Source organism: Macrosteles quadrilineatus, unplaced genomic scaffold (genome assembly GCF_028750875.1).
Source record: "Macrosteles quadrilineatus isolate MER2022 unplaced genomic scaffold, UCM_ALF_1.0 Scaffold_1__1_contigs__length_201487025, whole genome shotgun sequence".
Classification (NCBI taxonomy): Eukaryota; Metazoa; Arthropoda; class Insecta; order Hemiptera; family Cicadellidae; genus Macrosteles; species Macrosteles quadrilineatus.
In genome coordinates, this window is record NW_026542594.1 from 140,840,235 (window position 1) to 140,863,120 (window position 22,886).

The following is a 22,886-nucleotide window of genomic DNA, read 5'->3' on the forward strand; positions in this document are numbered from 1 at the left end:
CATATAAGATCTAAATGTATACTGGGGTCGGCTATGTTACCTGCGATATTCACTGTTCAGTATGAGCATAGGTGAGGTAGTGGTAGGTAGGGACCCTAGCCACACGACCGCACAACATATAAGATCTAAATGTATACTGGGGTCGGCTATGTTACCTGCGATATTCACTGTACAGTATAAGCATAGGTGAGGTAGTGGTAGGTAGGGAGCCTAGCCACACGACCGCACAACATATAAGATCTAAATGTATACTGGGGTCGGCTATGTTACCTGCGATATTCACTGTACAGTATAAGCATAGGTGAGGTAGTGGTAGGTAGGGAGCCCAGCCACACGAATGCACAACATATAAGATCTAAATGTATACTGGGGTCGGCTATGTTACCTGCGATATTCACTGTACAGTATAAGCATAGGTGAGGTAGTGGTAGGTAGGTAGCCCAGCCACACGAATGCACAACATATAAGATCTAAATGTATACTGGGGTCGCCTATGTTACCTGCGATATTCACTGTACAGTATGAGCATAGGTGAGGTAGTGGTAGGTAGGGACCCTAGCCACACGACCGCACAACATATAAGATCTAAATGTATACTGGGGTCGGCTATGTTACCTGCGATATTCACTGTACAGTATAAGCATAGGTGAGGTAGTGGTAGGTAGGGAGCCCAGCCACACGAATGCACAACATATAAGATCTAAATGTATACTGGGGTCGGCTATGTTACCTGCGATATTCACTGTTCAGTATGAGCATAGGTGAGGTAGTGGTAGGTAGGGACCCTAGCCACACGACCGCACAACATATAAGATCTAAATGTATACTGGGGTCGGCTATGTTACCTGCGATATTCACTGTACAGTATAAGCATAGGTGAGGTAGTGGTAGGTAGGGACCCTAGCCACACGACCGCACAACATATAAGATCTAAATGTATACTGGGGTCGGCTATGTTACCTGCGATATTCACTGTACAGTATAAGCATAGGTGAGGTAGTGGTAGGTAGGGAGCCCAGCCACACGAATGCACAACATATAAGATCTAAATGTATACTGGGGTCGGCTATGTTACCTGCGATATTCACTGTACAGTATAAGCATAGGTGAGGTGGTGGTAGGTAGGGAGCCTAGCCACACGAATGCGCAATAGAGAAGGTCTAGATGTCCGCTGTAGTCTGCAGTTTCTACCAACTTAGTTTTAATGATCCTGGAAAATATAAACAAAATTATTTAACTCTTCCTGCAAAACTTAATTTTAATTTCAAAGGTCTGTGCGTCGTCTAATGCGGTAGCCTACATTTTAAACTCTATAGGGTATGTGTTTTGATTTTTAAATGAGTAAAGAAATTTAAATAGTACAGAAATTTAAAGAGTCTAAATAAAACAAGTTAAATCAAAATGACTAATATAAAAGTTAGTTAAGCTCCTATTACAACCTTACCTCCTTACTATCATTTAGCCTATATTTTAACCTGTATATCATCTACATTTTCAGTTTTGCAACGTCTAATGAATTATTATAAAGTAAATTTCTCTTCATTCATAATTTAACTAACAAACCTTTTCATACGGACGAACAATCTGATATTAAAACCTAATTTCTAAAATGAACCTCAACGACAAAGTCATGATTGACAAGAGTTATCCTGTAAAGCAGTATGTACTGAGGAACGCTTGCCAAAAAAGGCATTTTTATTTATTTATTTATTTATGATATTAAACGTCTGTTGATCGGCATTGTTCTGACAGGTGACAAAGTCACTGGGATCGCGGAACGTCGCGACAATAACAGGTGGGACCGCAGCCTGCGCTCACGTGGTGGGCGACTCTATACTCTGGGTGTCCATGGTATTCATGGGGTTTTATTTTATGCTGTACTGTACTTTATAATTTGCTATCATACGGCATACAGCAGATGGCTTGTTATAAAAAAGTGCTACGACCATTTTGTTGAATTTTTCATTGTTATGACGCAAAATACTAATGGTGATCAATCAACCCATAAGGCCCATGTTAAGTTTAAAAGTATAAATTTCTAAAGTCCGATGTGTACGGTATTTCAGACCGTATCAGATGTATACCTTTCCATGGTTGGTTACTATTATTGTACTAAATCTGGCGTTGATCGTTGAAGCCATTCAGGAGGAAACGTTTAAAATCAAAAGCCGGGGTGGAGTAAGTGAGCTTCACTCAATAATAAATGCATTATTTTATATAAAATTTTTCTATAACCAAAATCCAATGAATTCCAGAGTGGCGATGATTAAGCTGTCACTAACTAAGGCTTTTTGGCCAGGATAATTCATCCATCCAATAACCTGTTAGCAATTATTACTAAGTAAGTTCTAGAACTGTTTAGTGGCTGTATGAAGTTAGTAGTTTACACAACGATTAAGTAAAGATAGTGTTAACGACACGAGTAGAAATTTAAGGTACGAGCCTTACGCGAATTGCGTACACTACTTCACCTATGACAGCGTTTTAACTACAAAAATTACTTCTCATTAAGTTCTAAGAGAGGTTATGTTTTCGTTTATAACCTCTCATTACCACTGACAGTAATGCAACGAAACATTGTACCAAACACTAATTGCACCACTCAACAGTTAAATTGGTCTGAACAGCTGATTAGTTGAAGTTTAAATCAATACCATTTCACTTTTTTCTCTCAATCCTTGAACCTCATTGGCCCGTTACCTGTGTTGTTATGAGTAAAACTATGCTGTCTTGAAAGTAAAGAATGCTGTTATGAGAAACTTTTTAATTCTGAGAGCTGTACTAAAACAGCTACTTTAAAAAACGGTCGTAGGTAAATAGTTTATACATCGAATGAGATCTTGTAACAAAACTGACGAGCTTTTGCTTGGACCTGTATAGCCTGTGGAAATTGCAAACTCCAACTAAATTCCAACGTAATAAAAAACTGTTTGTAACAATTTTCACTTTTTGTTTTTAAAATATTCTGCTCACTTTAAGATCATCAGAGGACACAGGCAGGCGTTGCACACTATCAACATAGCGCCTAAATACTTGACTCGCATCTCACACTGTTGGGTCACACTGTGCTGCGACTCGTAGTTCGATCTTTCGGCGAAACTCCTGAAACGATCACAATGCTGATAAGCGATATTATCCAAACAAATCTTAAGGTAATCATTGACTTTGAATTCAGGATAGACCCTGAATGTGCATGAATAGATCATACATCTTTATGAAGCATACAATTTTCTAATCATATAGGACATTAGCTAAAGAGTTCTACTGTCAAAATTACATTTTAATTCTATTTGGTTTTTTTATTCTACTGATTGTTGGTACTATGTAAGCGATTATTTAGTTTGGCTTGGTTGATAAAGTGGTGTAATTGACATAAACCAGTAAATGTCAGCACGTTCTGTCGCAGGCTGAATTTAATTTCGTTCATTTTAACACATTTTTATCAGCTTACTTTCTTGGCTGACGAATTTTGCAATCGATTTCAAACTAACTTTTCGATGAGCTAGAGACTCGAAACTTGAATCATAACTCACAAATAGATGGTAGTTCAATATTAAATTCTTTTTTAATTTCCAAGATATAAATATTTATTCTCATACTCATACAATTTATCCACAATAGTATATTTCGAACCAAGGGCCGAAAATGAGGTTTTGCCGGCTCGAGATAGTTTTTAAGTTCGAGACGAAGTCGAGAACTTAAATCGATCGAGAGCTGCAAAACCATTTCGGTCCGTGGTACGAACGCTATTTTTCACCACACTATACCCTATTACCACTATTCACCACTATAATAATGCACACTGATAGTCAACACAACTACAACTTTAAGGTTATGTGAAGAAATAATTTGAGGAATCAGCAAAAATTAAAATAAATAGTTGCTAGGCAACGGTGACAATAACACAATTCTATTGCAATGCTATGGATTTTAATTGTGTATTTAAAATGCATTCATGTTTTAAGTAAGTAAGCGGACAGCTGATTTTGCGGCCCCGGCCTGTAAAAACCTGCTCGGTCCCCAAATTACGATGACAGCTGGCATGGCCAGCAAAACGTAACTTTCAGCCACCAATTAACGTATGTAATACAGCCAAAAACATCATAGTGTGGTGAAAAAGCCTTTTTCATTACTCTACACACGAAAGTACACTTTCTAAACGTAAAATGAGATAAGAAAATAGGTAATTCCCGCTACTGCACGGAAAAGTTACATAACGTTAACTTTCCGTGCGTATGTACTGCACGGAAAGTAACCGCTATGGGATTTTGCGGTGCAGTCAGATCAGCTGATTGTATTGTTGTTGAAAACACATTCCTCGCTTATATATTGACATTGTCAGTTAGGTTATGTTTGTTGAGATAGATTCTTTGAACTATGTGTACTAATATGGATAATATTCCTGAAACTTTGATGAACAGAGCGGTAAGTGTAACAAACGAATTATTGCCTGATGTGTCGCGTTTAAGATACGAAAATGAATACGATAAGCTTTGTACTTGGTGTCAAAAAGAAAACATTAAACCTAGCCAGGTTAATGATGACATACTTCTAGTCTATATGTCAGAACTGTCGAAAACTATGAAACCTAGCACCTTGTGGAGCAAGTATTCAATGGTTAAAAATGTCTTAAAAGTAAAAGAAAATCTTGGAAATTTAAAATTTCCAAAAACAGTTGCATTTTTAAAGAAAAAGTCTGTTGGTTTCAAACCTAAAAAAGCGAATGTTTTTACATCTGATCAAATTTCTCAGTTCATGATCAACGCTCCCGACAAAGAATGGTTGTTAAGTAAAGTAATTTTGACGTTTGGCATTTTTGGAGCCCTTAGGCGAGATGATCTATTATGCCTTAGCATAAATGACGTAAAAGATTATGGCAGTTTCATTAAGGTTACATTGAGAGATGGTAAAACACATGCTAGCAGAAGTTTCATCATTACAGACGATGAATGTACGTATCAACCCTGCCAGCTAGTACGTAAATATTTGTCTTTACGCCCATCAAAAATGACGAGCCCTAGACTTTTTGTTGGCTTCAGGCAAGGCAAGTGCGTAGCACAACATGTCGGGAGTCATACGATTTCGGATGTTCCCAAAAAGGTCGCCCAGTACCTTAAGCTAGAACAGCCTGAATCCTACACAGGTCATGCTATTCGACGCACATCCGCGTCAATGCTGGTGGAAGGGGGAGCGGATTTACTCACACTCAAGAGGCACGGAGGCTGGAAAAGTGCAACCGTTGCTGAAGGTTACATTGAGGAGTCCATAAATAGAAAAATTGATGTGTCTAAAAAACTTTTTTCAAAACCAAGTACTTCAATCTCAAATCAAAACAATTCCTCTTTGAATTTACTTCCAATCAGATACATTACTAATTCAATTTCAAATTACAACAATTCCTCTTTGGATTCACTGCCACTCAATAACATTTCTAACAATGATGAAGAGGTGAATCTGGTTTCAAAACAATATTTTTCACCACACTATGATGTTTTTGGCTGTATTACATACGTTAATTGGTGGCTGAAAGTTACGTTTTGCTGGCCATGCCAGCTGTCGCTAATTTGGGGACCGAGCAGGTTTTTACAGGCCGGGGCCGCAAAATCAGCTGTCCGCTTACTTAATTAAATCATGAATGCGTTAAATACACAATCAAAATCCATAGCATTGCAATATAGAATTGTGTTATTGTCACCGTTGCCTAGCAACTATTTATTTATATTTTTGCTGATTCCTCAAATTATTTCTTCACATAACCTTAAAGTTGTAGTTGTGTTGACGATCAGTGTGCATTATTATAGTGGTGAATAGTGGTAATAGGGTATAGTGTGGTGAAAAATAGCGTTCGTACCACGGACCGAAATGGTTTTGCAGCTCTCGATCGATTTAAGTTCTCGACTTCGTCTCGAACTTAAAAACTATCTCGAGCCGGCAAAACCTCATTTTCGGCCCTAGGTACGAAATATACTATTACAATCGACGATGTAATTTCATCAGAAGAAGATACTGTGCAAAATCGCAATTTCATTCAAGAAAATAATAAAGTTGATGGAACACACTCGGAAGTCAATGTTGCAGAAATGAGAAAAAACCTAAAGCTACCACAAAAAATGTTAAACATAAGTGAAAATCAAAACTGCGACTTTAACATACATTTTCATTTTCATTAATAAAGATTTATCAGCGTGTTGATCCTATGTAATCATCAAAGGTCTCTTTCTTTATTTGTTTATTCATCAGCTTGTTCTGTAGTTAATTTAATAAAGATACTTTTTTTTACCCAAAATAGTCTGTTTTTCCTCAAACTATTGGCCATGCAATTATTAATAAGTGCACGGAAAAAACTCATAACGTTAAGTTTCCGTGCTTATGTCGAGGTACATACACACGGAAAGTTAGCGTTATGAGTTTTTTCCGTGCACTTATTAATAATTCAGAGTTGAGTTTTTTTCATTAGTTCGGTTTTTTCTCTTAATACTAAGTTAAATAAACGAAAATTTTCATGTTTTTATAAGTTTTCGGTATCGTAATGAAAAATAATGTTCAATACTCGCCTCGAAAGTGTCATTGCGGGGCACGATGGCGTTTCCAGCGCTCGGCTTCGCCTCGCGCGAAAATGCCATCTCTCCCCGCAATGAGTCACTTTCCAGTCTAGTAATGAAAACTACTATTACGGCTTGTCTTACAGCAATTATTAAAATTGTTGTTATTTCACAGTGTTTTTTTTACAATTAGTCTTTTGTTTTCCTTTTTTCTGTAAATAAACTATACCATGAAACAGAATACAATAATGTACCAAAATAAATAACAAACTAACCATTGCATTTAAAGTAGCCAGATTTTAACGATTATTGATAAACAATGAAAAAAATAACAGTAATAAGCGGATTGTAATAATCCCCACTGAAACTATGAACTATTTTATTGATAATAAAATTTGATTTGCTTTTAAGTACTTAAATACTTGTGTTTGATTTAAAACCCAAAATAAACTGTTATAAACTATAGGCTATGAATACAACAGTATTCATTGCTGTAGGTATAAATGTTGTACAAGAGAATTTGGTCATAAAATCTAATAACAAAAATAATATTAATACACTATGGAACTATTGATCACGTTTCTTAGATAACTAACTTACCAACATATTATTATGTTTCTGTCTGTTTTCAATGATTGTTGGTTTCATTAATTTTCTGCCTAATTTTAAATAAACTTTACTAATTATTTAGTTTTTATTCGAAGTGCTTTTGACAATTAAAAAAAGCTTAAACCCATCTTTTTTTGTTTTTAAAACTGCAAAATTTTCCGGGGGAGGACCCCGGACACCCCCCCCCCCCAGCCGTTTGCTCCACCCCCCCCCCCACCAAGGATTTGGTGAAATGACGCCACTGAACATTATCTTTCAAACTCTACAGTAACATGTTCCTCAACTGTACCGGTAAACTATTTAACAAGAATGAAGCTAAATATTCCCAGGTATTTGAGTATATTTATTTTTAGTTCTAGGCACAATAAAGAACATTTGCTTTGAGTTGTAACTATATACATTAAGGTTTTTGAACTTATCTGAAAAATAATAATTATGTTCTAATTAAATATTTGAACAGACTATAAACTGGTAAAACGTTGACTAATTGATAGCCTAGCATGGGATTTTCAACCAGATCAGCACAATCACTCTTAGTGTTATAGTTTTGATAATCCTGCTTTGCACGGTTTTCAGTTGCACGCACTACTGTAGATAATAATAAAGGGGGTGTAGCTGTCGATAGGAAACAAACATAATTCACACAGTGCATCCAGTTTGTATGATTTACCTCTATATTTCCTAATTGAGGTTAAAATACCCCCGCCACAGCAAACCTACCGACTAAGCGAGTTCCCATTTATCCGAAGTTATATTCTATTAAATCTATTTAAATAACATTCGGTTTAACGAGTACGGAGGTTTGCTGCTACAAAGAAACTAATAAAGTGACTTTTTTGTAAAATATTAATAGCTTAGTATAAAATAAAATAAAATTGCCAATTTAATCAAAATATATCAATAATTAACAAGCAAACTACAACATTTTACAATATTCTCCATGAGAATAACATGGGAAATTTTAATTTCCAATTTTTTGAATTTTCTGATTTCTCCGTTACCAATTACGGTACAAAAACACTTTTATATACTAGATTATTTGTTTTTTTAAGCTCTTTAAAAAGTTCTAGAGAGAAATTGGGAAATTTTGTGTTTTGAGGGTCAAATATGAGAAAACCCAATTTTTACCCCATAAAACCTCCCGGAAAACCCCGTTCCCATGGTCCGATCACGATGGTTCGCGAACTCATTCAATTTTATCCCACCTTACACCTTTAAACCGAATTTCATCAAAATCGGACAAAAATACTCTAGTTATCGTGTTCACGGACACACACACACACACACACACACACATACACATAATATATATATATATATATATATATATATATATATATATGATGAAAACTGTAGTGATTAGGGCTAATATTTGTATTTACAAATGTATTATTAATAACTAAGTACCCTTTTTATTGAAATTCATCTTATTTAATAGTAATGAATTTCAAAAAAGGGTACTTAGTGTTTAATAATGCATTTGTATATACATAAAAATTTGAACGAATGGTGTTTTTGGCCTCTGGGGACATCAAAATGAAAAAGTAAATCGGTACCGGGCCTAGGTCTTACCATGCCACCTACGGTAATAGCTGCTTCCCTATAGGGAAATTCGCTAATAGCAAATAATTCAATAGGTGAAGATAATCGTAGTAGCCTATTTCATGCGTCCAAAGTTTTTCGTTCTTAATCCTACCAGTAATTGCATAGTTACGATGTATTTACAATCACAAATTTTCTAGACAATCTATTCGTGGAGGGAATACATTAATATTTTTTAATGCGATTAAAAACGTGGTATTCTAAAAAGTATTTCTATTTTCAAATTATTTATTCTAGAATTGGCTACAGATTTATATCGGATCGCGAAGTCTACCTCTATTCATGTTAAGGGTATTATTGTATTTTGGATAAGCTTTCAGTGAAGTAGCCATTACTGTACCAGTCACTTTAATATAAATATCGGTTCAATTGATATGATCCTCTCAATTTAAAGTTATTTTTAATATATTCAATGGTCATTACGATTCATGATGCTTACCAATATTTTGTGTATAAACGGTCCTACTTACTTATTAATACTAATAAAAAGTTAAACTTGTACTTTAAGTATTGATGTAGGCCTAAAAACCAAAACCATCATAGCGACCTTAACTTAATTGTCTTTACAATCTCTCTAATAAACATTTAATCAAGGAAGGGGGCTTACTTGAATTACTCTTATTATGTTTACACGAAAGCAAAATAATGTCTGAAATGGCAACCATTAATCAATCAATCGGTTCCTATGAAAGCATTAGAATGATTTATTTGTTACATTTTGACATGAATTAATGTTAGTTTGTGACTCTGTAGATTCATCAAATCGCTAATAAATGTAGAGATGGAACTAAATTACTAGTTGGTTCTACTTCAAATAGTCCACATTAAAAATCCACATTTACGTCTCTCTCAAATGTCACGACGTGGTTGTAATTACATCATTACAACCGGCAGCACTTTTAGAGATAAATTTGAGCATTTAACTACTCATATTACGTCGATTTAAAACACTCTTATATATAAATAGGCAAGCATGTTTCTTTAAAACCTTCTTTCTCAGCTCGTGTGCAGCCCAGGGAAAGTCTACACATACCGTTAGAAAAATACTTTCCTGTATATGTGCAGAATCCCTTTATAAATTAAAATAGGCTCAAAAATAAGCACAAAAGATGAATTTGAAAACTTCAAAAAAATTAACATGGGTTTTATGGGTTGCCATGCTGGTAACGAAATAACAATAAAATATAAACAGAAAATCTAAACAAATGGAAGGAATTCCAATCACATGTTTTATTTAAAGCTTGGGGGTGAAAAGAGAGAAGCCTGTATATTACATATTTTTGGTCGAGTTTTCGACCACTGGACGACCTCTAGTATTCTTTTAAAAGACGGAGGTCCAATGGTATTTGGTGAAACAAAACGTCAGAATCAAGTGTTACCTCAATATAATTTACTCTATGACAAAAGTGATTTGGTTGTACCTCGTGTATAATTTGTTATTCATTACATTATACATTAAATCGACACATACTGTTGGAAAAATATTCCCTTCATAAATTAAAATAAGCTCAAAAATAAGAAAAAAATGATTAATTTTTTTTTTAACATGAACCATGCTGGTGACGAAATAACAACAAAATATAAACAGAAAATTAAAACAAATGGAAGAAATTCCAATCACATTGTTGTTGTGTTATTTACAGCGTAGGGTGAAAATACAGAAGTCTGTAGGTACATTACATAATTTTAAGCGAGTTTTCGACCACTGGATGCCCTCTAGTCTATTAGTTCATTTACGTAGGATATTCAGCAATTTAAAATTATTATGTAATTGAATGTAGTACCCATTTGCAAACATATTTGTTACAATAAAACGCCGCATTTTTAGCATTTTCACATAAGGCATTAATCTGACCTTGTTATCTATAAATAGTTAATGTACGAATTGTTTGATAGCAATAAAATTGACAGAACTAATGTCTATAAATTAATCATACATTTATTTCTACCTCAGATATATAAAACTTAATAGCACATTTATTCTCTTAAAATAATTTAAAAAGATTAAATATTTAAAAAGTCATGAGGCACATACAAATGCAGTATACACCTAATTTTTGTTTAGCTCATCTGGTAGTGACAAAATATCCGAATCTAAAATGTTAAGTTTTCAATATGTGTGTGTATACTAAAGGCAACAGAGACTCTCTAAATAGCTTTAAGAAGCGTCTGGGGCGTTGGTTTTTGAGACACATAGACAGTTTTTAATTTGATCAAAAAGAAGATAAATTATTTTACACTTACATTATTAATAAAACAACTAAACATTATTGTTCATCTACCCATTTTTAATGGACTTCTCAAATTAAACACTACCTTCTGTCTCCCTTCGTAGTCAGTTTATATGCTTTCACTTGCTTTCTATTGCAATAGTTGTATAGTTTGGAAATACAGAGAATAGTGAATACGAATTTGTTCCTTTGGCGGTGATGGTTAAGACAAAGGAATAGTTGGCGTTCTGGCGGTCAAGTTACATACTGTTGCGGTTCACTAACTTTTCGAATTCTTGCTTATAACTAACTAGGCGCATCAGTTTTAATGGTTGAGACCCTCAGTCCGAATATGAAACATACCTATCTTATAAAATAATGGTATGTTCTTAACATCAAATGTTAAGTGTCATGTAGGGTACAAAACAAACGATAAGCGCAATTTGTTAAAAATCTACATGCTTGAAGCATCTTACATATCATCCAAATATACCACTGCAAAATATTACCATTAGAGTAACAAACCAAAGCCACTTGGGAATTTTACGCTCCTATTTTTTGTTTGAATCACAATTCTTTTAAAATTGTTGACATTACAAAAATGTGCTAGGGGAAAATCTTTAACCACCTATAAGACCTGTAAGCATTCTACAACTTTGCTTGTGTTGGCTTGAACAGACCCATATATTACTGGTAGGCCACATACATTTTTTATTGTAATACAAAGTTACTGCGTTTATACTGTAGTGACTAACACTATATCATCTTTATCAAGGCTCGAAAACGTCATCAAATTCATCGAACAGCAGCGTTAATACTATTTATGAAGTGTTTTCCACCTATAAACATTTAAAACGATTTTTCAAGTAAAATATCAACCAAAAAAATATAGTAAAAATGCACACAAAGTCTACGTTCAACATGAGAAATTACATATGTGTAGAACCACATAAATTAAAGATTTTTGGAATGAAAATTAGTTTAATTGGCAGTACATTTCTTCATAATCTACCTAAGTATATAGCTTACATGGAGATAAATATACTATTTTTGAAACACGCCTTAGCGAATACTTTTTAACACATCCTATTTTTTCCAATACTCGAACAATTAAAGATGATTTTATGGGTTGATTGATGGTTATAGAGGGATCTGTGATTGCCAATGTAATAAATCAACCCCCATTCATGGAACACAGTAACAATGCTGCGCTCTCTATTGATCTTACAGCTATCAGTGCAGGAACAAACAAAATTACTTCCAGCTCAATATTTGAAAAGCACACGAGTCTAAATAAAGTGATCTTTGTTTTCCGCGTAAAACGTGTGTGTTACATGTACACTATGCATCGTACCGCCTCAACGTGCCTCAACGTGTAAGGCTATTGGTAATACGAGTTTATATCATGGTGTATGTTCTGAAGATATCTTGAATAAAGATAAAATCGAGCGAGAGTTTAGGTTTATTAAATGCGTTCAAACACATGCAGAAAACATTGAAGCTCAACCGAATAAAAACCTATGGTACACTGGTAGGCCTACAGTAGGAAGTGCATTTTGTGTGTTCATTTTCATTTTTTTCATTTTCTCTGTCGTCAAACGTATATCTTTATTCTTGTTGGTACATTCCCATTCTACTTTGAAAACTATAACACGATTAAAGGTGTTGCCTCTACTCCAATACAATTTGTTTAGTTGTATAATAATTTCTACTAGTGCACATGTTGCTCGAATTCGAGCAATTGCAAAGTAATACAGGAGTTATTTCAAAACGAATAACAGTCATATTTAAAATGAGTTTAAAAGAGTCAACTCAAAGATTATCAACGTGTAACAAAAAAAGCTATTCACGATTTATATAACATTTATCAACGTTTCCTGTAAATATTGCATCATATTTCATACCCTGGAGTTGCTTTTTAATGTTTTCGACAATCATTTCTTGACTTATAGCACAGAAAACATACTAATATTTTCTGTGTAAATAGCCATATAAGGTTGTCCATGTTTATCTTTGTTATTGATAAACCTAAAGCATTACGGCCGGTTTTCTCCTTCTCAAAATGCCTCGCTGTACAGGCAACACAGGTCATTGATAGGGGACCAATTGAGAACGAAAAGTCGTTTTGGGGCGCATTTGTAACCTAATAGTTGAGATTGTCCAGGGTCAGGTGCTGACTGTGATGAGTTAAGCCTTTTACGCGCCACTGTTCTGTAGCTGCGGTCGTTATCACGATTACGCCTCCTGTCTATGTTTCGTTGTCGTCGCGTCGGTGGCATTTAAAAGATAAAAAACAACAAATAAACAAATTATAGCTACACAAAACAACGATAAATGCAAAAATTTTAGTTACAATCATGCTAACACGATCCTTCATAGCGACACAAAAAAAAACAACGATAAATACACAAATTTAAGATACAACCTTTGACTATTAATACAACAACATACAACCATACTAACACGATCCGTCTTATGGGTTATGTTTACACAGACTCAAATAGTAAATAAATGAACTCAATGCGTTTCATTGAATTGAAAAATAAATAACAGCAATTAAATTATACAGCTGATCAAAATGTAAACAATTATGTTCTTCATAAGGATAACATGGGAACTTTCAAAGCCACTGGGGCAGAGCCCAAGGGTCTTTGTAAAAAATGTAAGGCCAGTTTGCAAATCTACGCGACACGATCTTTTCAATGAGACGTCAATGGATAAAATCGGTTAAGAAATAGCGGAGGAGTTCAACCGACAAAGTTTCATGTAGCGTATTAATTATATAGACTAGTGTACATGTTGCTCGAAATCGAGCAATTGCAAAGAAGTAAAGTAGTTACAGTATTTAAAAACAAATAATTAACTTATTTAAACACGAATAAAAGTCATAATTTCCGATGAGTTTAAAAGACTCAGCTCATAGATTACGTGACTAACAGTTACATATAATCAACATTTCTAGTAAATATTTGATCATTTTTCAAAAGCTGATCTGGTTTTTAGTGTATTCTACATATATTTCCCACTTATAGCCGCATTAGGTGGTCCAGGTTGATCTTCGTCAATGATAATGTAGTCTGCATAGTACTACCCGTTGTCGCTAGTATGTTTACAAATTTCAGTAATTTTTTATAGCGATGACATCTTGTTTACATTACTTAAGAACTGCCTGATTTTCTGCATAACCTCTCTGTCATAATTTTATTTGCTTCAAATTGGCATTAATTTGGCTACCTAGTTACTGTTATAACGTAAGTTATATTTACCTGAAAAAAAATGCAGAATTGAAAGGCCAAATGTCGTTCAGATGGTTTTTTGTTTCCATTACATGTGAATAATGCAAATCCTTTTATTAAGGTTTCTTGGATGTAGTCATAATATTTTAAAATCACTTGACTTTTATGAAAACATATATTTAATGTCCTTGCCGTACCAGTTTAATTCAGCCCTAGAGTGTTTTCCTTTGCCAATCATCATAAAGTTAAGTCAGTGTTTACCACAAAATAGTAACACTTTGGCTAACATCCCTGTTCATTGTTTGTGGGAATCTTCATGTTGTAAGTGCTCTTCATTATTTAGGATGATAACGATAGTAAATAGTTTTTTTTTAATCTCTATTTTTTCTGCTTAGTGGTGTTCTATGACTCCTATGTTTCTATGGTAAAAAAAAAACGGTTCTTTCAATTATTGCTCAAGAAATACAGTACCCTGTCAATTCATTTTTCTTTTTTGGTAAAATATATCAAATTGCCCAGGCTTTCTAGATTCTTTACATTGGAATAAAGTACGAATGTAAATTAAAGTAGCAAATATTTAATTTCAACCAAATCAGTAAATGTAACCTATGCGTTTCGTTGAATTTGAAAATAAATAACAGCAATTAAATTATACAGCTGATCAAAATATAAACAATTATGTTCTTCATAAGGATAACATGGGAACTTTCAAAGCCACTGGGGCAGAGCCCAAGGGGCTTTTTCGAAAATGTAAGGCCAGTTTGCAAATCTACGCGACACGCTCTTTCCAATGAGGCGTCAATGGATAAAATCGGTTAAGAAATGGCGAAGGAGTTCAACCGACAAAGTTTCATGTAGCGTATTAATTATATAGATTGTTGTACTTGATACATGTTATTATTAGGGGGTCATTAATACGACATAAGCCTTTAAAACTAAACTTGTAATAACAAATTATAAAAACTATTTGCGTTAGGGTGCCATGTTTATTTATGCATCCCATGTTTAACCATCGTATCTAGATTACAAAAACGGATATTTTCACGATAATATAATATATATTTGCCCCCACAGCAGCAAACCTGCAGACTAGCGAATTTCCATTTGCCTAATTAAATTAACACTAAAATGTCTCCTTAAAAATATCACATTTATTCCCAATTTAAATAGCATTAGCTTAACGAGTACTCTAGGTTTGCTGCAACAGGGAGGGCACAAGTTTTTTTTTTACAATGTTAATAGTTTAGTAATGCATTTTCCAAATATGATCAAAATATACGCATAAACAAGCAAACAACTACAGTTAGCTTATTCTCATTCTCCATAAGAACAACATGGGAATTTTAAATTTTAATTTTTTTTATTTTTCTCCGTAACCATTAGGCGCATAATAACGCTTCAATATACTAAATTACCAGGTAATAATATAATATACCAGGTCTTACCATGAGTACTACGGTAATATCTTATTCCCTATATGGGAAATTCGCTCAAACAAACAAGTTTACTTGGTGCTTGTCTCTCTGTACCAGTTTACTTCTTGTATCGTGGAATATGTTACATATGAACTCGTTTTTAGGTAACATTTACGCGAAATTGAGTTATTCTATTACCAATTAAATGTGACCTCAACTCGACACGAGTTACACTATTGATATTCAACAAACAATTAGGTACTTCAGTGTTAATTAGTTTGATTGGATGGTATTTGAACTTGACGTATCACGAAACAAGCTGCAATTTTCCGTGTTTAATAGGAAAACAGATTTAACTCTGAATGTTTACCACCTAACGTCGACCTGTTGTTCTAAAGCTCAATGTCAAATAGCAACTGTTGACTACTAAGGTTCAAACCAGCAACAGCTAGATTTAAAATTGAGAGGTTAACTACTCAAATTGTTCAAGGATGGATCTGGACTTTTATCTGTTTATTTAATTGTATATAAACATTTTCAACAATCTATTACTCTATGAGAGTATATCTTATAAACAGGGTGATTTATATATGTGTAAAATCTGTGTTATTTGAAAGTTATAACAGATGAAACCATTTTTAAATTGAAACTAGAGCTCGCCTCGTGGCCAAAAACTTGATCAAAAATTTGTATTGTGCAAACTTCTCTATTTTCACCCTAAGCTGTAAATAAAAAATTTGATTGGAACTTCTTCCATTTGTTTTGATTCTCTGTTTATATTTTGTTGTTATTTCGTCGCCAACATAGCAGCCCATTAGGCCCATGTTATTTGTTATTATTTTATATTAATTTTTGGTGCTTATTTTTTAGTCTATTTTAATGTATAAACGGATTCTGCACATCTACAGGCAAGTATCTCTCTAACAGTGTTCGTGGATTTTCCCTGCGATGCACAGGCGTGTAGTCCTATTCCGCCCGAGTTTCATTTCGCCCGTAACCTAATTAGTCTCAACTCGCCTACGGTCCCAGATTGACCCTTATAATTCTCAGCTCTACCTGCGTCAGGAGTCTCATTCAATCCATGAAGGCAAAACCCGCCTTCTAGGACCTCACCCTCCCCAAATATGGAAAAGCTTCAACATTAGGCCAAATCTATATTTACAAATGTTTACGACATAACAGATTAATAAAATTTACTGTCCGTGTGCTGTTAGTTACTGTATGATTGTCTCCCCGTTTAAAATGTGTTTAATAAGCAAGTTAAATTATTTGGATTATAGCGTTTAACGGCAAACAGAAACATACAATAACACTGCAATCCATTCAGCGATGTATTCAACGATCGAGTTGTTACGGTCAAGTTTATTTTTATGATTCAGGATACTCAAATAATATACGCTGTTCAAAAAGATAAAATGAAAATTGTTATCCAAATTTTATAGCTACAAGAGTTATCCAACCTATTTTGACAAATGAATCCATACTATACTTTCAAAACTTCGGGACAAGTATTAAGAGAAACTCCACTGAACAACGTGAGAATGATCTGATGCGGGGAGAAATATACTGTGACTGACAGACAACACGTTAAAATACGTTAATAAACTTTCAATGGTGTTGCTGCTTGCTGCTAAAAGCGGATTATGACCGTGTTTTAACCCAGAGTTTGTGGGTTAAACATGAACCACGTGAAATGGTTGACATCACCCCTCTTTACAAGATTCCCTACGGAGAAAATTCGTTGGTTTAGGGGATGTCTCAAATCAATGAAAAAAAATAAAGAACTTACCCAACTTAAAATACGTAACACAGGTTAACTCAGTAAAGCAACAGTTTTCTTCGTTTCTCAATGATGAAAAAACTTTGTTGCAACATGCTAACTCGAATTGAAGCAGGGTGTTTAGCATTTCTTAGAAGTTATCAGTTAAAACTTAGAGCAGAAATAATGTAGGTGATCCTTGACGACGCAAATAGAGATATTTAAAATTAGTTTCTAACAAGTTTTCAAACAACTCTAAGATGTAACTAGAATTAACTTACTCAAATTTAAGCATAACGTTTTCCTCGACGTTATGTTCAATACTATGCGAAAATACCTTAGCTGTAGGCCTACTTATTTGTTTGTTATTCTTTCAATTTATTACCTCAGGTGTGATTATTTGTTAGTATTACGATATACAAATAGTATATTTCGTACCTAGGGCCGAAGAGAGCTGCAAAACCATTTCGGTCCGTGGTACGAACGCTATTTTTCACCACGCTATACCCTATTACCACTATTCACCACAATAATGATACACACTGATAGTCAACAAAACTACAACTTTAAAGTTATGTGAAGAAATAATTTGAGGAATCAGCAGAAATAATAATAAATAGTTGCTAGGCAGTGGAGACAATAAAACAATTCTATTGCAATGCATGGATACTGATTTGTGTATTTAATAAGCATTCATGTTTTAAGAAAGTAAGCGGGCAGCTAATTTTGCGGCCCTAGGGATGTAAAACCCTGCTTGGTCCCCAAATGACGATGACAGCTGGCATGGCCAGCAAAACGTAACTTTAAGCCACCAATTAACGTGTGTAAAACAGCTAAAAATATCATAGTGTGGCGAAAAAGTGTGGCGTAAAGGTGCCACATTTTGGTGACCTGGTCATGTGAATCAAATTCCAGACCAAATCGTTCTTGTTGGAAACGTAAACTGAACGTATTTCTATTTTAAAAAACTTTGGTCAAGTTGAAAAAAATATTTTAGCCGCCATTTTTCCAACATGGCCACCTACTTAGATTTTCCTTATGGAAGACCCTGTATTTTATGTTTTATTTCGAGAAATCAAATGCAATTTAAAAACGTTTTTGTTTTTGGCATTTTTTCTCTAAAGCTACTTGTTTAGGATTTTACAGCATGTTATAACTAAGGAAAAATGATTTGTGGTGTACATTCTGCGTCATGTAGCTCATAAACTAGTAGGTTTAGAGAGAAATTGCTACGAGTAAATATTTCTTAAAACTGCATCTTCATTCTAAAAAGATCATACACAGTTTTCCTACTTTTAAATTTGCTGACATTCTGGGAAATGGCGGCCATTTTTGAAGCAATTAAATCTATGTTTTTATGTGAAAGTATGTCCGAAAATGCAAATTTACCTGTATATTCACCATTTTTATATACTTTATAATTTTTACCTTTGAGTTAAAGTAGCCTATGTTCGAAGAAAAGTTAAGTTGATTCGACTTTAAATTTCCACATGGTGGCTGTTTTAATTTTATAACTTTAATTGCAAAAGATAACCAATTTTATGAAAAAAATATCAAGAACTTTTTCTTTCTTTTTCTATGAAGAGTGGTATACCAAAGTCCTGAAACGTTTTCTTGGACACCCTGTATACATATCATCATTCATAGTGGGTAAAACTTGTTAAACTTTTTGCAACTGTCATCTGTCACATTTACGATAGTTTGATATAGGCCTTGTTTTTCCTTCCACCATGAGGCCTAAGTCAATTTGTAGAAGATTAAAAGGAATTTGTAAGTGATATAATTTTACAGAAACAAGTGATTTATATGATTATCCGGAATATTCTATAGGGTATGTGCTGAAGAGAATTTGCATAGCAGACTACTTTTACCTTATCTTTAAATTTAACTCTTATTTACCTGTGGGTTATTGTTTTGCAATTTGCCATGTTGATTACTAAAGTAACAGCGGAAAGTAAACACAAGGAGTATGGCAGCGCAGCTGCTTACATAAACAAGTTAATATTCCAGTTTACATTGCAAATTATGTATGTTCTGTTAAAAACATCTCGGTAAATACTGGCGAGAAAAGACTTATCTTAGAAAATGACAACGATTTATCCCCACCCAATCCCTAGGGACTGAGTAAATCGGTGTAAATAAAGTCCTTCAATGATCTGAACGATAACAGATAAATCAATAAGATTCGGTACAATATAAAATATTTCACCAAAAATCTACTTTTTGTAGGAACTATAGGTTTTCTGCCTAATCATGGGGAACGTCCCGCAAGGAGTCAGAAGGAAATCTTTAATAGGAACATAGATTGATATAAACATCGAATTAAAGGTATTTACTAAACTAAAACGGCCAACCGAGTCAAAAATGGCCGCCGATTAAAGATTTCTTGAATCTGCTATTTTGAATCTTTGAACTGCTGCAATATTTTACTCAATTGTCCTTTTGAGCTAGAATTTGCGGTATTGTAATCTTCTAATAAAGATCTTTAATTTGATGTGCATATCGACCTATGCTTACAATCACGATTTTCTTCCGATTCCTAGCTGCTGCCCCCCCCCCCCCTCTTTGAGGAGGTAGCGTATAATAACTTGAGTTTAAATTTGTGGCATCGTATTTTGCTAGTACTGTAAAATCCTTTACATTTATATACATATCCTATGCTCCTATTTAAGATTTTCTTCTGACTCCTTGCGGTACACTGAAATGGTATGACAGAAAACTGATAGTTCCTTAAAAAATGAGATTTTTAGGTTTCATGTTAATGTACCATATCTTATTTATTTTATCTGTTATTTTTCAGAAAATATTAGACCAGTGCGATACTTTATTTACACTCTGTATTGTGTATATATTGTGTATGCAGATGATCTAGTATTCTAGTAAATTTTGTATAAAATGCTCTTTCTACGATAATCACAAACAAACATACACAAAACTAGTATAAATTATGAGTATCGAACAATATTTATGTTAGAGAAAAACACATTCAAATCATAAGTTGTTGACCGTTGCAGCAACTTTGAGACTGCTTAATATGTTTAGTGAACTTACCAGCGTTGTTCCTCACATGTTATTGAGTCGGTGCTGTTAAACCTGTGTCCTGCCTCCTCGGTTAGTCTTGCGACTCTACGATGAGCTCCAACATAGACCCACACCATGACACACACAGGCAGAAAATACCTGTTTACATTACAAAAGTTTAGTAGCTCCAACATAGACCCACACCATGACACACACAGGCAGAAAATACCTGTTTACATTACAAAAGTTTAGTAGCTCCAACATAGATCCACACCATGACACACACAGGCAGAAAATACCTGTTTACATTACAAAAGTTTATTAGCTCCAACATAGACCCACACCATGACACACACAGGCAGAAAATACCTGTTTACATTACAAAAGTTTAGTAGCTCCAACATAGACCCACACCATGACACACACACAGGCAGAAAATACCTGTTTACATTACAAAAGTTTAGTAGCTCCAACATAGACCCACATCATGACACACACGGGCAGAAAATACCTGTTTACATTACAAAAGTTTAGTAGCTCCAACATAGACCCACACCATGACACCCACAGGCAGAAAATACATGTTTACATTACAAAAGTTTAGTAGCTCCAACATATACCCACATCATGACACACACGGGCAGAAAATACCTGTTTACATTACAAAAGTTTAGTAGCTCCAACATAGACCCACACCATGACACACACAGGCAGAAAATACCTGTTTACATTACAAAAGTTTAGTAGCTCCAACATAGACCCACACCATGACACACACAGGCAGAAAATACCTGTTTATATTACAAAAGTTTAGTAGCTCCAACATAGACCCACACCATGACACACACAGGCAGAAAATACCTGTTTACATTACAAAAGTTTAGTAGCTCCAACATAGACCCACACCATGACACACACAGGCAGAAAATACCTGTTTACATTACAAAAGTTTAGTAGCTCCAACATAGACCCACATCATGACACACACAGGCAGAAAATGCCTGTTTTCATTAAACAAGTTTAGTAACTCATACATAGACCACCATCATGAAATACACAGGCAGAAAATAAATATTTACGTTACAAAACTTTAGTAGCTCCAACATAGATCCGCCCCATGACACATACTGGTAGAAAATATTTTTTTCATCTGTTTATTGATACATTCATAGATGTATAAATTTATTTAGGCATGGGATTTTACATATTTTTATGTAGGAACATACTATACTGTAATGCAGCAATGAGGTAGGCCTAAGCGTATTCAAACTAACTATTCAACTAAGAAGCAATTTGTTAAAATCCAAAATACCCCCGTCGCAGCAAACCTGCATACTAAGCGAATTTCCATTCACCCGGCTTGATTTCTACTAAAATATTCCCTATAAATTTTCAGATTTATTTCCTACTAGCTGTAACCCGCGGGCTTTGCCCCGTTTAACTTCTTAATTTTCAAGATTATCTCGTTCTTATGGCTCAATCACGTCCTGGTTGAAGTTTGTTCGCTACGCTCACTCACCTTTAGGTTGGAGCTCGTTCGCTACGCTCACTCACCTTTAGGTTGGAGCTCGTTCGCTGCGCTCACTTGCCTTCAGGTTAGCTCGTTCGCTACGCTAACTCGCCTCCAGGTTGAAGTTCGTTCGCTACGCTCACTCACCTTTTGGTTGCAAATTAGCTGTTGTCATAAATGTAAAAGAAATAATAGTGCTGCACCCTGTTGGTAATTTTTATAACTTTAATGCTATTGAACATCACAGAACAGAACCAACTTGTTTAATTGAAACAGCTGTTAAGATTCAATAATTTCATTTCTCATAAGGTTAACATGGGAAACTCCAGAGCCACTGGGGCGGAGCCCGAAAGGATTTTTGAAATAAGAATATGCCTATATGTTAATCGGGAATGTGAGCTATCATCATGCCAAATTTCAGCCCAATCCGACCAGTATTTTTCGCGTTCACTTGTCACAAACATACATCCATCCATACATCCATACATCCAAACTTTCTCATTTATAATATTAGTAGGATTTAAATAACATTAATTTTAGTGAGTAGTTAGGTTTGCTGCTACGGGAAAGATGTTGAGGTGTGTTTTTCAATTGAAATATTGATAGCTTAGTATGAAATAAGCCAAATTGCCAAATTTGATTGAAATATATCCATAAACAAGCAAACTAGAACAGTTTATTTATTCTCCATAAAAATAACATGGGAATTTTAAATTTACAATTTCTTTAATTTTCTCCGTAGTCAATGAACATTCAAAAAAACTTCAATATACTAAATTATTTGTTTTTTTAAGCTCTTCAAAATGGTCTAGAGAGAAATTTAGAAATTTAAAGTTTTTAGGGTCAAAAATGAAAAAACCCATTTTTACCCCATAAAACCCCCCATAAACCCCCGATTCCATGGTCCGATTATGCTGGTTCGCGAACTCGTTCGAATAAATGTAGGTTTACACGTTTGTACCAAATTTCATCAAAATCGGAT

At 34.4% G+C, this 22,886-nt stretch overlaps 1 protein-coding gene across 1 annotated transcript in view; it reads right to left on the minus strand.

The window, feature by feature from the left end:
• Nucleotides 1-1,071: 1,071 nt before the first annotated feature.
• LOC129001049 (uncharacterized) overlaps nt 1,072-22,886 on the minus strand; it is a 37,541-nt gene continuing 15,726 nt past the window's right edge. Inside the window, exons 3-5 of the mRNA XM_054428202.1 lie at nt 20,425-20,553; nt 2,974-3,102; nt 1,072-1,210 (exon numbers count right to left, since the gene is read on the minus strand). Coding sequence (XP_054284177.1) covers nt 1,072-1,210; nt 2,974-3,102; nt 20,425-20,553 — 397 coding nt within the window. The remainder of the gene's footprint in view (nt 1,211-2,973; nt 3,103-20,424; nt 20,554-22,886) is intronic.